The sequence below is a fragment of the Podarcis melisellensis genome (assembly GCF_964234715.1).
Source record: "Podarcis melisellensis genome assembly, chromosome: 14".
Lineage (NCBI taxonomy): Eukaryota > Metazoa > Chordata > Lepidosauria > Squamata > Lacertidae > Podarcis > Podarcis melisellensis.
The window spans coordinates 50420460-50437034 of NC_138546.1; the positions used below are offsets into that span (position 1 = coordinate 50420460).

Consider the following 16575-nt stretch of genomic DNA (forward strand, 5'->3'; position numbering starts at 1 on the left):
GGGTAGAAAAGAGTAGAAAGTGGAGTCCCGCAAGGATAAGTATTGGAACCTGTGCTTTTTAACTTGTTCATAAGCAATCTAGAGTTAAGAAGAAGAAGAAGAAGAAGAAGAAGAAGAAGAAGAAGAAGAAGAAGAAGAAGAAGAAGAAGAAGAGTTTGGATTTGATATCCCGCTTTATCACTACCCGAAGGAGTCTCAAAGTGGCTAATATTCTCCTTTCCCTTCCTCCCCCACAACAAACACTCTGTGAGGTGAGTGGGGCTGAGAGACTTCAGAGAAGTGTGATGACTGGCCCAAGGTCACCCAGCAGCTGCAGGTGGAGGAGCGGGGAAGCAAACCCGGTTCACCAGATTATGAGTCTACAGCTCTTAACCAAACTTGCTGATCATACTAAATTGTTCAGGGTTGTTAAAACAAAAAAGAGATTGCAAAGAGCTTTCCAAACTGAGTGAATGGGCACTAAAATGGCAAATGCATTTCAATGTAAACAAGTGTAAAATAATGCATATCAGCACAAAAAAATCTTAATTTCACTTATACACTCATATGGTCTGAATTGGTGGTGACCAACCAGGATCTTGGGGTCATAGTGGATAGTTTCATGGCTTTTTTCAGCCAGAACTCACTGGACTCAGTTCCAGCACCTCTCAGGTGGGCACCATTGCCATTCTAAGAGAACGAGGGAGGGGTTCATGGTGAGCTCCAGCACCTCCTTTTCTAGCACTGGATATCAACCCAGTGTGTGGAGCTTGTGAAAAGGGAAAATTCCATGCTATGGATCATTAGGAAAGAACAGTATCATAATGCCTTTTTAATACATTGGGAAGACAGTGTGCGGTTCTGGTCACCTCACCTGAAAAAGGATATTGTAGAGTTGGAAAAGATTCAGAAAAGGACAACCAAAATTATCAAGGAGATGGAGCAACTTCTCTATGAGAAAAGGTTGCAGCATTTGGGACTTCTTAGTCTAAAGGTGAGGAAGAGGTGACATGATGTACGGTAAGTTTCTAAAATTATGCATGACATGAAGATAATGGAAAGAGGTGTGTTTTTCTCGCTCTCATAATGCTAGAATTCAAGGTCAACCAATGAAGCTGAAGATTTGGAAGATTTGGGACAGATAAAAGAAAGTATTTCTTCATGCAGCAGCGTTAACCGAGAAACTCACCCCCAGAGGAGGCAGTGATGACCATCAACTTGGATGGCTTTAGCTCCCCTTTATCACATACACAGCCCAACAAGACAATGACAAAAATCTACCAACAGCATATGAATCAATATGGCTAACCTGATCCAAAAACACCCAGCCACCCCACTCACACATGGAAACAAAGACCACCACAGCCAACCCCAAATGAACAACCAGACCCTGGGCCAACCCCAACCTCTCTCACCACCAAAGGAACACAAGTCACAAGTGAACAGCAGAGAACCTGCACAAGCAACGCTGACACCAAACCCCACATATATTAAGTAAAATAGAAACATCACCACCTGACCCCACCCCCACTCATCTTTCCCCCTTTTCTTCCTAGCGTAACACTAATGTCTCAACAAATGAAACTGATCTTGGAAAAGAAAAAAGAGACACAGCTCATACTTTTGTAAAACCAAGAATTTTAAAAATAAAAATAAAGAAGAAGAAGAAGAAGAAGAAGAAGAAGAAGAAGAAGAAGAAGAAGAAGAAGAAGATTGGATAAATTCCTGGAGGAGGAGAGGGCTGTGGATGGCTACTGCCCCTGGCTAGGCTCTGCCTCCATGGTCAGAGGCAGTAATGCTCTGTATACCAGTTTCTGGGAAAAGTGCTCTTGCACTCAGGTCCCGCTTGCTGGTTCCCCACAGGCATCTGGTTGGCCACTGTGACAACAGGGCTGTGCTGGACTGATCCGGCAGGGAGCTTCTTACGCTCCTATGAATTCAACAGGTGGTCCCTTCCAACTCTGAAATTCTATGAATCTATGAATCTATCTTACCCCCTTGTAAAGCTACTCGTTGTACACAAGGCACGTACATCTCCCGTGTTCTGGCTTTTCGGTGCCACTTCCTTTTGTCAAGCAAAGGGCCGCACCAAACCCCATTGTGCCTAACAGCGGTTTTCCCTCACAGCAGCCTGTAGCAATTACAGTGGTACCTCAGGTTACAGACGCTTCAGGTTACAGACTCCACTAACCCAGTAATAGTCCCTCGGGTTAAGAACTTTGCCCCAGGATGAGAACAGTAATCGTGCTCCAGCAGCGCGGCAGGAGCAGGAGGCCCCATTAGCTAAAGTGGTGCTTCAGGTTAAGAACAGTTTCAGGTTAAGAACGGACCTCCAGAATGATTAAGTACTTAACCAGAGGTACCACTGTACTAATCATAATTATAGAAAGGGAACGTTGTCGCTGTCAGTGTTTACTTGATTAGCTGTAATTTCTTCACAAGCTTAGCAAGATGCCTCTGATAGGAAGAGTTGGGGAGAGATGAAATGCAATGCCAGTACAAAAAACCAAACCTGAAACTCAAAACAAGAGGCCTTTCTTTTTAAGAAATAGGTTTCACATATCCCCTAATTCTCTCCCTTTGAAGGAGGTTGGTGGGGGTGCAGGGGGTGGGATAGGAGAAGCTGCATATCACACAGTTCTCATTTTTGCAGAGAATGGCCATGCATGGCTATAGAGAAGTCCTCTGGAACGGTCAGGCTGAGCTAAGGTTGGCCTCCTGACAGATCAGAGAACACTGGGCCAACTGGCAGGGGGCAGAAGAGTCTAGTATTTAATGACATAAATCTAGCAGAGAAAAGAGCCAAGTGCAACAATACATCAAATGAAACAGATAAGAATAAACACAATCAGTGAAATGTAGGAGCGACTTAACATGCATGATTCTCATTTTTTAAATGGCACCTGCAGTTAGAGGAGCTGATCACAATCTCTCTCTCTCTGTACTGCAGACAGTCTCAATACAAATTCACACACACATGCAGGTAGGGAAGCAATGTTCCCTGTTGCTCCAGCAGATGACATCACTCGTGCTGTAGAAAAGGGCCAGGAGTCATATGCTCCTGCATTTCCCCTCTATAACACCACTGTTTGACATCCAAGCAAAATGAGGCAGGCTAAAAGAATTGATGCTTTTGAATTATGGTTCTGGAGGAGACTCTTGAGAATCCCATGGACTGCAAGAAGATCAAACCTATTTATTCTTAAGGAAATCAGCCCTGAGTGCTCACTGGAAGGACAGATCCTGAAGCTGAGGCTCCAATACTTTGGCCACATCATGAGAAGAGAAGACTCCCTGGAAAAGACCCTGATGTTGGGAAAGATGGAGGGAACAGGAGAAGGGGACGACAGAGGACGAGATGGTTGGACACTATTCTCGAAGCTACCAGCATGAGTTTGATCAAACTGCGGGAGGCAGTGGAAGACAGGAGTGCCTGGAGTGCTCTAGTCCATGAGGTCACAAAGAGTCGGACACAACTAAACAACAAAAATTGCTCATCTATGTTGTGTGTGCCCAGTCCTCTGTGTTTATTTGGAAGGATGGTCAACTGAGTTTACTGGGACTTGACTCACATAATGGTACACCTCCCCCCCCCCCCCCCAGGATGGCAGGTCAAATCTCTCTAATATTGAATGGTTCTCAGCATGCTTTAGTATTTCTGCATCTCCCATTTCCAGAGGTTTTGATTCTGTCACAAAGAAACCTAGCAAAAGAGGAGGAGAGAATTTATCTGAGTCTCACCTTTAGGGTCAGCCTGACGGTGTTGCATTCCTGCAAAGGGTTCAGCTTCAGCATCTCACCCAGGCTGCAGCCTGAGGGCTGGTGTTGTAGCTCACAGCAAACGCAGACACTGTCACTGTCAAATTTAATCTGAGAAAAGAATAAAAAAGAACAGGCCAAAGTTTTAGTAAGTGCAAAACAGCCAACCAAACAACACTCCAAACCCACAAAGGATTCAATAACATGACTTGATTTGGTCAACTAAGGTACGAATGCTAAAAGCTAAGGAATGAATGCTTCCATGGCCGAGTCCCCCTTCACTCAAAAGCATCAAATCATGTTTTTTTAACCCTCTGGGAAGCATAGGCAGAACACTTTGCTACTCGTAAGGTGATTTTGGGTGGGCCATCCTTTCATTGTAACCATCGCTAGGTAAAGGTAAAGGTACCCCTGCCCGTACGGGCCAGTCTTGCCAGACTCTGGGGTTGTGCGCCCATCTCACTTAAGAGGCCAGGGGCCAGCGCTGTCTGGAGACACTTCCGGGTCACGTGGCCAGCATGACATCGCTGCTCTGGCGAGCCAGAGCCGCACACGGAAACGCCGTTTACCTTCCCGCTAGTAAGCGGTCCCTATTTATCTACTTGCACCCGGAGGTGCTTTCGAACTGCTAGGTTGGCAGGCGCTGGGACCGAGCAGCGGGAGCGCACCCCGCCACAGGGATTCGAACCGCCGACCTTTCGATCGGCAAGTCCTAGGCGCTGAGGCTTTAACCCACAGCGCCACCTACAGCTTCATTACAGGTGCCCTCGAGGACTCAGGCTTTCCTCCAGCTGATCTGATAGCATGGAAAGAATCCTAGGAAGAAGGAAGCTGAGTCAGGAGGCTGAGCCGAGAGGAGGAAGAGGAAGAGGAAGAGGAAGGCCTCTTACCTTCCAAACCTTTTCACATGTTCTACTGGCAATTCAGGTGTCCCCCATCTTATATTTATGCAGCTGGTTCTTCCTGCCTAAATGTGGAACCTGACATTTGCACCAATGGAATTCATTTTGTTAGTTTTGGCTCAGTTCTCCAATTTTTTAAGGTCATCTTGAATCTGATTTCTTTCTTCTGTGGCATTAGCTACCCCTCCCAGTTTGGTGTCATCCACAAATTAGATGAGCATCTCTTAAATTCCTTCATCCAAGTTGTTTATAAAGATACTGAACAACAACGGACCCAGGACAGAACCCTGTGGCACCCCACTTGTCACTTTTTCCAGGGTGACGAGGAACCATTAATGAGCACTCTTTGGGTTTGGTCAGTCAGCCAGCTATAAATCCACCTAACAGTTATCTCGTTCAACCCACATTTACCAGCTTTTCCACAAGAATATTATGGGGTATTTTATCAAAAGCCTTACTGAAATCAATATATACTACGTCTACAGCATTCCCCTGATCCACCAAGCTTGTAACTCCATCAAAAAAAGAAATGAGGTTTGTCTGGTATGCCTTGCATCCTTCTCTAAGTGCCTACAGACGAATTGTTGAATTATCTGTTCTAGGACCTTTCCTGGTATTGAGGTGAAGCTCACCTGTCGGTAGTTACCTGGATTTTCTTGCTAAGGAGCACAACATCTGCTTTCCATGCAAAATGTCCCAGGTTCATCTCCAGGAAGAACTGGAGATGAAAGATTCATTTCCAAAACCATAGAAAGGCAGATCCCCGTCTCAACTGTTTTCCTACAGCAGTCGGGTCGTTATTCTAGAATTCCCATCGCAAATAGAACATGCACCTGCAATGACACGGCTCTGGAGACTATGGAACACGTAATGCTCTTCTGTCCCAACTGGACAGATGAAAGATCTCGGTTTCTAACTCCTCTCGTGAACAAGCTTCATCTCCCAATCCAGCCTTGGATAGTGTCCCTTCTTCTGCAGGATTCTGATTGTTGGATTACCGAGATGATAGCTAACTTCCTGCTTAGTGTGATGAAGAGGAAAGCGGCACCAACTTTTTCTTTAATACCACAGCTGTAGTTGTTACGCCGCACAATCAAACGAAGTTCCAAGTAGCCTTATTGTACAAGGACAAGGAGCTAGGACGATATCAACTTTTACCTCCCCACCCCCATTTTATGTTGTTATTTCTATGTATATTATGCTATGGCCATACGGCTAATGCAATAAAATCTATTGATTGAAAGGCAGATCTCTTGCTTATCAACAAGCAGGGGCTAAATTTGTTGCACAGAGAGCATCCCAATCTGACACTTCCAATGGGGTTGGGCTAGATGACCCTTGGGATCCCTTCCAGTTCTATAAGTCTATGCTTCTATGAAAAGGAACATACAAAACGCATACTTCACTAACAAATGCATTATACAACAGTGGAAAGTGCATATTTCATGTAAAAAGTAAATATTTTATGTGGGGGAATGTGTACAAAATGCGTAAAGGAACAGGGCACCATGACAATGCAACAGGATGGGGTGGGCCATTGACTGGAAGACCAAAAGGGGGCAGATTAATTGCTCAGCCTTCAGCCCTTACAACCCCATCTTTACATTTTGGAAGGGCAGCTGGCAGAAATTTAGAAATTTACAGCATCCCAACTTTTTGCTCCCGTTGTTGACAGTTGCCAAAGGCTGATAAAAGCTTGCCAAAGAAACAATGAAGATCAAAAATAGATTTTTTAAGCCCTCCTTGTGTACTCGTAGTGTTGGCTCACTGGCAGCTTGGGGTGTCCTCTGAGCCATTTACAGAGCTGGCGAGGGCAGGAAAGAGGGGACAGGGGATCCCTCTGTTCTATTCTTCGCTCTGGCTCCGACCTGCCGGGGTATCTTGGCCAAGCATGGCACAGACTTTGTGGTTCACATTGAACTCTATAAAATAATTCCAGCCTCCCACACAGCGGCAGCATTAGTCTTAATTAACTGATAGTTGTCAAATACCAAGGGGGGTGGGGAGAGAGAAATACAGTGGTACCTCGGGTTACATACGCTTCAGGTTACAGACTCCACTAACCCAGAAATAGTGCTTCAGGTTAAGAACTTTGCCTCAGGATGAGAACAGAAATTGTGCTCCAGCGGCGCGGCAGCAGCGGGAGGCCCCATTAGTTAAAGTGGTGCTTCAGGTTAAGAACAGTTCCAGGTTAAGTACAGACCTCCGGAACGAATTAAGTACTTAACCTGAGGTACCACTGTAGCTATCATCATCCTTTAAAATATGATACCTCTTTTTGGACTTCTGGGCATAAATATGTATTTATTTCAGGAATTATAATCTGCTGCTCTTCTCAAATGAGGTCTCAAAGCAGAGGAACAACAGGGGGAGTGCAGAAGCCCCCCCCCCATATTTCTAAGGGACAGAGGCTCTCTTCTCATGTGAACCAATGGTGGGTTCTGTGTGGGGCTGGAGAATGCGGCATTTTCCCAGGTGGCCACCTTCAGACTTTACTTTGATGCATGGGAGAAGAAATCCCCTGGTATTCAAAACCAAAAACATTTCCATCCAAAGAAAAATACCAACTGAATCAGCACCCCAGTCCTAATGGCAGGAGAGCCTCCAAAACGCTCCAGAGCCTTGTACCAACCTATCCTTCAGTTCTTATTTCTTGATATAACCTTGCCCAGAACCTCTAGCACCCTCAGTCAACCAAAGATCTCCTCTGTTAAATATCTCTCCTCACTGCTCCTTGCTGAATATTTCATAAAATTGTAGAAAAGTAGCATTGGTCACCTGGACCAACCTGCTGCAATGCAGGAATCACGCAGCACGTAGGTAAGCTCTCTCCCACAGGAGGCAGCGATGGCCACCAACTTGGGTGGCTTTAAAAGAGGACTGGACTGGAGGAGGCGATCAATGGCTGCTAGCCAGGGTGGCTTCTCTGCCTTCACATTGGAAGCAGCAATGCTTCTGAATACCATTTGGTGGAAACTGCAGGAAGGGAGAGGGCTCTTGTGTTCGGATCCTGCTTGGGGGTTTCCCACCGAAGCATCTGGTTGGCCACTGTGAGAACAGGATGGGCCATTAACCTGATCCAGCAGGTTCTTCTTACCTTCCTATACAACGGGTCTACTCAGGAATAAGCAGCCCCTGGTTGCCTTTCATTGCCGGCAGCTGTGCTCAGGGTGCGCTTTTGGAGGCCAGAGGTTAAAAGGCCTCTCTTTTGGAGTTGAATGCTTAGAGGTTACACATCAAACCTGACTCTGCTTGAGGAGTTTCTAAATTTGCTGCTCCTTCATGACCAACCAAATTTATTTTATCACTAAGACAAAATAAATTTCCAAAGCCTAGTCTGAGAAGCAGGCAGGGGTGATTTGTTCAAAAAAAGCTGTCCTTTCCATTTAATTTGTGAATTTAAGAAGTCTTGAAAACAAAAGAGCTAAGAAAGGGGGAGAAGGGAGAAGAGAAAAATCTACAACACACCAAAAAACTGAGGAAATTTCTCTTGCGCTTTTAATTCTTTGATGACAGCAGGACATCCAGCTATGAGGGGGGGGGCAGGATTTTGTGGTTGGCATGAAACCCATAAAAAGCAAAATATATGTGAGGAAACCAGCACAACCGGATATTATTAAATCATTTGTACTAGGTAACACTCCATGGAATGTTTCCCCTCCTATACAATGTGAAAGAGGACACCATCTTTGGCTACAATTTAAATATAGTGGTATCTCTGTTTAAGAACAGTCCGCTTTAAGAACGATTCAGTTTATGAACTCCTCAAAACCAGAAGTAGTGTCCCAGTTTGAGAACTTTACCTCTGTCTAAGAATGGAATCCAAACAGTGGAAGGGCGGCAGGAGGCCTCATTAGGGAAAGCGTGCCTCAGTTTAAGAACGGTTTCAGTTTAAGAACGGACTTCCGGAACGGATTGATATTATTCACTCATATAGCCATGTTATCTTGGAAACTGAAAGCTTTGGGAGCTTAAACGTGTCATATCAAGGGAATAAATAAATAATACATACTGTCAAAAGAATATTAAGTTGTCCATCCTTCACAGAATAAAGGGAGAGAAAAATATAATTTGAAGATTGAACTAAGTCATAAAGTAAACTAGAGCTCATTTGCAAATTAATTTAGCTGCGCTCGTCCACCCCTACAGAGTTTCTCATAAATCAGAGTCGTTGGTACCCACTGAGTGGAAAGGAGAAGGGGGTGCTGGCAGGAATAATTTCAGAGAAGGGGGGGGAGAGAAAAGTATACTGGATGAGACTAGAAAGGCAAGAAAACTTTATAAAAATTCTTTTTCCTTAAAAACTGAATATTCACATGCAGACATATTTTAAGTGTAAAGGAGGTGCGGTGAAAGGCAGGGGCGAAGAGTGAGGGGCAGGATGAGGGGAAAAGATGAACAAGGGTCATTTCAAGCATTTTCAGTGTGCACAGGATTCCAATATTCAGATTGGGGAGGGATGGGGGGGGAGGAATTAGATTTGGTTTGCATTTAAAGGTGAATCTACCTCTCTGCTATACAAAGGAAGGCGCCTTCCCCAACATGGAGCCCTCTGGATGTTTTCGATTACAGCTCTCATCCTTCCCTGCTGGCATTGCCAATGGTCAGGGGTGATGGGAGGGGAGTCCAACATGGTAGGCAGGCAAAGGAAGAGGACTAGCCCATAATATTCCCGAGGCCTGATGCATGCAGAGGCTGGCATTGTGCACTGATTTCTTTCTGTACCTGAAGGGAACAGGCTCCCAGCTTCAGGTAGTTCCCAGTTCAGTCTCCAGAGTCCCAGACAACAGCTTAGGAGGACCATCCCTGGCTCAGTGGCTGGGTAAATGCCTGGCATGCAGAAGACCCTAGAACACAGGAAGAGCCTGCTAAGAGCATGCCAATGGGCCACCTACTCCAACATCCAGGACTGGTGCCCGGCTCTTTTGCACCTGGGGCAAGGCTAGCTACTTGCTAGCTAACTAACAGACCCGCTCCAAAGTCACCAGCTCCGGCAGCCACCGTAGCTTGCAGCCCTGCCGGAGCCAAATTTAGGGTGCTCCTCCAAAGCGTGGTTGAGTGTCACCCCCTAGCAACCTCCCCCTGCCATCTGAGAGCCGGAGTCGTGAGCACGAGAGAGAGAGAGAAGCAGTCCCTGGCCCTGCCGCTCTGCAAGGCGGCAACTGCAGCTGCTTCAAGTCTGTTTGGTTTGGCTTGGCCCTTCCCCTTAATTGTAAAACACCATATTTTGTTTTTTGTTTTGATGGGCAAACTCAGAGGCGGGTGAAAATGGCAGCGCCCACAGAGGAGCCCTGGACCAAGGAGGGCTTCCCCCAGGATGCTAGCCTAGCCCTGCGTTTTTATTTTAGGTTAGGATATTTTTATTCCTTTCTTTCTTAGGATTTTGATTCCTTTTCTTTCTTTCTTTACTCATTTCTTCCCCCTTTTCTTCCCCATTTCTCGGGGGGGGGGAGACAACCCCCTTCTTCTTCTAACTGTATCTCCCCAGTTTTGTCTTTTTTCTGATCTCCTTTCACTGTCATCTTGGGATTACCCCCACCTTATTTTTACCTTTATTTTAGGTTCTATTTCTCATCATCATCATTATTACTATTTTTAAATGTTTCTTTATTCTCCTCTGCCACCATCAACATCATTATCATTACCAGGGCTTGACCCCCCCACCCCCACTTGCCCCCCTCCTCCATCACACGGGGGAGACAGGATAAAGCTACACTGGACCTGTTGCAGAATAAATTAGAACTCCAAGCCAGGTAAAAACACACACCAACTGGCTGAACAGTACCTTCAAACTATTATTACTAAAACATATACATACCCTTCCCCCCCCCCCCCCAATTAAGCTTTTTCGCCTTTACTCCACACTTTAACTTGAATCTCCACTTTGGTTTTAGACCTTTTTAAAAAAATTACTTTTTGGCACTATTTTTCTTTAAGAAAAAAAAAAAGAAAACAGAAAGGGGGGGAAAATATTTTTCTTTTCAAATTTTTAACCTCCCCTCCCATTTTTCACTTATCCTCCTGATTCTTGACTTCTACCTCTAAATCCCTATCCTTATGCTGTACCCTATCTCTTTCATTAATCTTTTAATTTTTGCCCATATATATATATATATATATATATATATATATATATATATATGCAGGTTTTGGTGTCCTCGGGTGTCTTCCCGTGTAAAAGTTGGGGTGTCTAGGCGACGTTTCGACGAGGTCTCACTCGTCATCTTCAGGCTGGTGCTTTCGGCTTCTTGTTACTGGAACAGAGCAGGATCTCAGTGTTTGAGTTCCTATAAATACTGTTGAGGGGGTGTGGTGTATAGCCTCCAATGTTCTGGGCAGAGAGGAAGTTCCCAGGCTAGTGTGCCTTTTCTTCTTTTGTTCCTTAATTACTTGAGGGATATCTTGAGTGATTTCTTGAGTGATATCCTGAGTACCACTTAGGTGGGTCATTAGGTGTGGATTAGTTGCTAAAGTCTTTGTGTCTTGACCTCTTGAACTTTGTGAAGAGTTTTTCTGAGAAGATGGCTGTACTGCACTTAGTTGTGCTCTGGCTTGGCTTCGTGTATAGGGGCGAGCTGTGGTTTTGTGGCCTGTGTCAGCCAGATCTGTGTAGGGATTGCAGGGGGGTGCAGCATCCGGAGGTGCCACCATGGTTTGGCTACTGGATGGTGTCTGTAATTTATCTGTGGAGAGGGTCTGGGTTTGGGTCTGGTGTGGTTGATTGGTGATAGCGTTCTGTGTGCCTCTGGATCTGGTGTCAGTTTTTGTGGGGAGGGCTAATTTCCAGATGTCTGGCAAGCGGGATGTGTCGTCACGCTTGTTCATGTTGTGAGGGTGTTTCTCTATCTCGATGGCTTCCATGATTATTCTCTTGTGGTGATGTTCCATGTTAAAGAGCAATTTGGAATCTGCAAAATTAATTTCGTGTCCTGTTTCTTTCATGTGTTGGAAAAGAGAGGAAGTTTTTTCTTCTATTTTGACGGCATTCTTGTGTTCTGCGATACGTGCATTTATTCGTCTGTTTGTTTGTCCAATGTACGTGGCTGGGCAGACTTGGTTTTTGAGTTACAGAATCTCTCAAATGTGTTAATTGCCAATGGATACCAGCAAAACAGGGTTACGAAGCTAATCCAAAAAGAAACACCCCCCAAAAACCAAGACACAGAAGAAAACAATGGCATGGCCCTCCTTCCTTATATCAAGGGCACTACAGATAAAATTAGCAAAATCCTCCATAAACACAATATCAAAACAGCCTTTTGCACCAACCAAAAAATAGCCAATATCCTCAGAAACCCCAAGGATAAAATCCAGTTGGAAAACCAAGGGGTCTATGAAATACCCTGCAAAGTCTGCCCAGCCACGTACATTGGACAAACAAACAGACGAATAAATGCACGTATCGCAGAACACAAGAATGCCGTCAAAAAAGAAGAAAAAACTTCCTCTCTTTTCCAACACATGAAAGAAACAGGACACGAAATTAATTTTGCAGATTCCAAATTGCTCTTTAACATGGAACATCACCACAAGAGAATAATCATGGAAGCCATCGAGATAGAGAAACACCCTCACAACATGAACAAGCGTGACGACACATCCCGCTTGCCAGACATCTGGAAATTAGCCCTCCCCACAAAAACTGACACCAGATCCAGAGGCACACAGAACGCTATCACCAATCAACCACACCAGACCCAAACCCAGACCCTCTCCACAGATAAATTACAGACACCATCCAGTAGCCAAACCATGGTGGCACCTCCGGATGCTGCACCCCCCTGCAATCCCTACACAGATCTGGCTGACACAGGCCACAAAACCACAGCTCGCCCCTATACACGAAGCCAAGCCAGAGCACAACTAAGTGCAGTACAGCCATCTTCTCAGAAAAACTCTTCACAAAGTTCAAGAGGTCAAGACACAAAGACTTTAGCAACTAATCCACACCTAATGACCCACCTAAGTGGTACTCAGGATATCACTCAAGAAATCACTCAAGATATCCCTCAAGTAATTAAGGAACAAAAGAAGAAAAGGCACACTAGCCTGGGAACTTCCTCTCTGCCCAGAACATTGGAGGCTATACACCACACCCCCTCAACAGTATTTATAGGAACTCAAACACTGAGATCCTGCTCTGTTCCAGTAACAAGAAGCCGAAAGCACCAGCCTGAAGATGACGAGTGAGACCTCGTCGAAACGTCGCCTAGACACCCCAACTTTTACACGGGAAGACACCCGAGGACACCAAAACCTGCATTCCTGTACCCGTGAAAATCTACGAAAGCAAATATATATATATATATATACACACACACACACACACACATTTTTGTGTATTTGTGTGTGTGTGTGTAGATAGATAGATATTCTTTCAATCTTCAACTTTTTATTGTTAGTATTATTAGCATTTTAATACTGCTGTCCTAACGCCCCCCTTTCCTCTTCTTCTTCCTCCTTCCCTTCCTTTTTAAAGGACAAAAAATAATAACTTTCACCATTACTATTAGTTAACACCTGAAAAACATTTTTACTTTTTACCTTCTCCCCCCTCAATCTAACTAGACCTGTCCTGTTACTTTCAGATTTTTAATCTCTGACTTTTTGTGTTTCAATTTTAAATCCTACTCCCACCCCTAAAGGTAAAGGGACCCCTGATCATTAGTGTCAGGGTTTCAGGGAGAGAAGGGCAGATGGGGGAGGAGACAGAGAGCGAGGGGGAAGAATCCCAGAGAGACGAGGAGGAGGATGACAATGACCAAAGGTCGTCCATGAGTCTGTCCAGTGAGTCAGAGGACTCCCAAAAGGGAGCCCCCCTGGTCAGACCAAGGGGAGCCCAAGGGGGAAGCAATCAGGAGCAGGGGAGCGAAGGGAGAGCCCCCAGTGGGAGTTGGAGATCGGGGCCGGTTTCTCCGCCGGAACGGAGTGAAGGGGGTGGAGTTACCAGTGTGTCAGAGGGAGCAGAGCAAGAAGGAGACAGGGGAAGGAGATCGGAGCAAGACGTTCTGCCGGAAGGGGCGGAGAGTAGCACCGGGAGCAGTGTAGCGGTCGAGAGGAAGGTCAGAAGCAACGTACGCGCGCCAAGTTCAAATGTGGAGGCGCGCGGAAGTGAGGAGAGCCCTGGGGAGGAGCCCGGCCCCAAAGCACGAAGGAGGGGGGAACAGGCGTCAGAGGATTCAGCCTCTGGCGAGTCCCGGCGGGAGGGAACCCAGGGGGGCAGAAAGACCCTGCGGAAGAGGAAGGAGAGGAAGAGGTGGTCCAGCACAAACCTCTTAAACTGGTGCAGGGGCGGCACGGATTCAGAGGGGACTTCAGCGATCTGATGTCACAGACGTAGAGCCACGGAGATGGAATGTAAAAGCAGCAATGCTCTTCAATAAAGACTTTTGTAAATAAACTGGATTGGACTTAGGTCTCTTGTGAGCTGGGACCAACGGGTGGCTCTGACAGTAAGTCCCCTCCCCAAGAACGCAAATTTTTTTTTTGCAAAGCTCACCAACGGTAGCAGCCATGAGTGCGGAGGAACAGCTGCAAGCGCTTGAGAAGCAGGTTACCGAACTCACAGCTGCAGTCATTGCATCTCAAAAGAAGAATGACGAACTGGAGAAGCGCTGCCAGGACCTGCAAACAAGGTGGGAGCATGCAAGCAGGGCAGGGTTCCCGGGATCCAGATGGGAGGGAGTTGGACTTGGACGGCGGGGGGGCACCCTAGTCACCCACTTCGATGGGAACCTGAAGCACTACCCTAGTTTCAGGGCAGACATCTTGTATGCACTGCATTTGCTTCGCAATGATTTTAAAGATGAGGAAGAGAAAGTGGGATTTATAATTTCGCATTTGCATGGGGAAGCCAGAGCTTGGTTGCGCAATTTGTGGCGCGAAGATGGCCCTGCCCGCCGAGACTCTGATGAATTTATTAAAGCGATGGATGCATGTTTCCAGTCATCTGTGGACTTGGATATTGCTCGTAAAGAGATGTTTGGGCTGCGGCAAGGCAAAGCCACAGTACGTCAGTATCATTCCAGATTCTTCGCATTATTAACTGTGTTAGGCTGGGAAAAGCACAGCAAACCAGTGAGAGATCTCTTCTGGGAAGGTCTTAGCGGCCCCATCAAGGATGAGCTTGCCAGGGGAGACAGACCCCAGACCCTAGAAGACGTGGTGCAAAGGGCTCTTGCGATAGGAGTAAGACACGAGGGACGCCCTTGGCACGATGGGGAAGGACCCCAGGCGCGTGCATCAGCAAGAACACCCCCTTTTATCCCCAGGGACTTTGGCCAGGCGCACCCCTCGCCCTTGGGGAGGCAGGGAGAAGAGCCGATGGAAATTGGTGGTGCTAGGGCTCAGACACCAGCCAGAGCCCCGGTTTCCGGTGCAGTAAAGGCGAAGCCTCCTAGAGGGACCAGGAAATGTTACATTTGTGACAGTGCACAGCATATGGCGAAAGAGTGCCCCCAGAGGCTCCAGAAGCACACTGCAGCTCTAGCAACAGTGGCAGCAGAAGTGATGCAAGGAGAGCAACCTCAGGGAAACGACAATGCCTGGCTGGAAGCGGAGCTGCTGGGGCTCAGCCAGGCGGATCTGTAGAGCAGTCCCCAGCACCTTTGCAACGCACAGACCCCTTACCACCCAAGCCAGCAGTGCAGCTCACTGCAATGCTTCAGTTGCCGAATGGTACCACCCTGGAAGTTCCCATCACGATTGATTCAGGGAGCAACGCGGATTTTGTGGGGATGCAATTTGTCAAGCAGCATCACATAGCGCTTCTGCCCGCAACAACGCCTCTGAACGTAGTTACGGTGGATGGCAGGAAATTGCTAGGGGGGCAAGTTGTGCAACAGACGCCTCCCATGGTGATGCGGATTGGAAATCACCGAGAAGTCATTAGCTTCAATGTCACCCACCTGTCAGACACGCCCATAGTATTAGGCATGAGTTGGCTGGAGAGGCACAGTCCCGCTGTAGCGTGGTACCAGCGGCAGATCACCTTCTGCTCATCGTATTGTGCTCAACATTGCATCCCGTCCAGCCACGAGGAGGGGGCTGAGCAGCAGCTGCAACTTGGCATGGTGCAGGCAGTGCCTCGCAAGTACGAAGGATTCTTGGAGGTTTTCTGCGAGAAAGAAGCTGACAAGTTGCCGCCTCACAGGCCTTACGACTGTGCGATCGACCTGGTGCCGGGGGCGCAGCTGCCGACTGCAAAGCTGTATTCCATGTCTGAGGACGAGATGCAAGAGCTCAGAGAGTTCATAGAGCATAATTTGAAGCGCGGTTTCATCCGGGAATCCAAAGCAGTGGGAGGCAGTCCTGTTTTCTTTGTGAAGAAGAAAGACACGCCCCAAAAAAGACTCATTGTGGACTATCGATTCATAAACAGACTGACTAAGCCCAAGGCCTTTCCCATGCCCAAGATTGACGACCTCCTAGCGACCGTTAGGAAGGGTAAGATCTTCACCAAGTTGGATTTGCGTGGAGCGTACAACCTCATCCGCATCCGGAAGGGCGATGAGTGGAAGACTGCCATGTTCACGCCTCTGGGCACGTATGAATACAGAGTTATGCCGTTTGGTCTCCAAAATGGCAGCCACGTTTTCCAAGCATTTATGCATCACGTGCTGGCGGGACTCCTCTACAAGAAGTGTGTGTGTTTTCTCGACGACATCCTGATTTTCTCGGAATCGCCGGCAGCTCACGAGAAGGACGTAAAGGAGGTCCTGCAGAGATTGCGGGAGCACAGGCTCTACGCCAAGTTGGAGAAGTGCCAGTTTGATGTGACGGAGGTGGATTTCCTCGGCTACAAGCTGTCCGACGAGGGGCTAGCCATGGACAGCGTCAAGGTCCGAGCGGTGTTGGACTGGAAGAGCCCACGCAATAGGAAGGAAGTCCAGAGATTCATCGGGTTTGCCAATTTTTATCGCAAATTCATCAAAGG

General features: G+C 46.8%; 1 protein-coding gene across 2 annotated transcripts in view; it reads right to left on the reverse strand.

Annotated features, from left to right (window-relative positions):
* The window catches only part of ENTREP2 (endosomal transmembrane epsin interactor 2), a 210035-nt gene that overhangs the window by 38277 nt on the left and 155183 nt on the right, over nucleotides 1-16575 (reverse strand). For both annotated transcript variants that reach the window (XM_081887677.1, XM_081887676.1), the window contains exon 4: nucleotides 3721-3849. In XM_081887677.1, the coding sequence (XP_081743803.1) occupies nucleotides 3721-3849 (129 nt within the window). The remainder of the gene's footprint in view (nucleotides 1-3720; nucleotides 3850-16575) is intronic.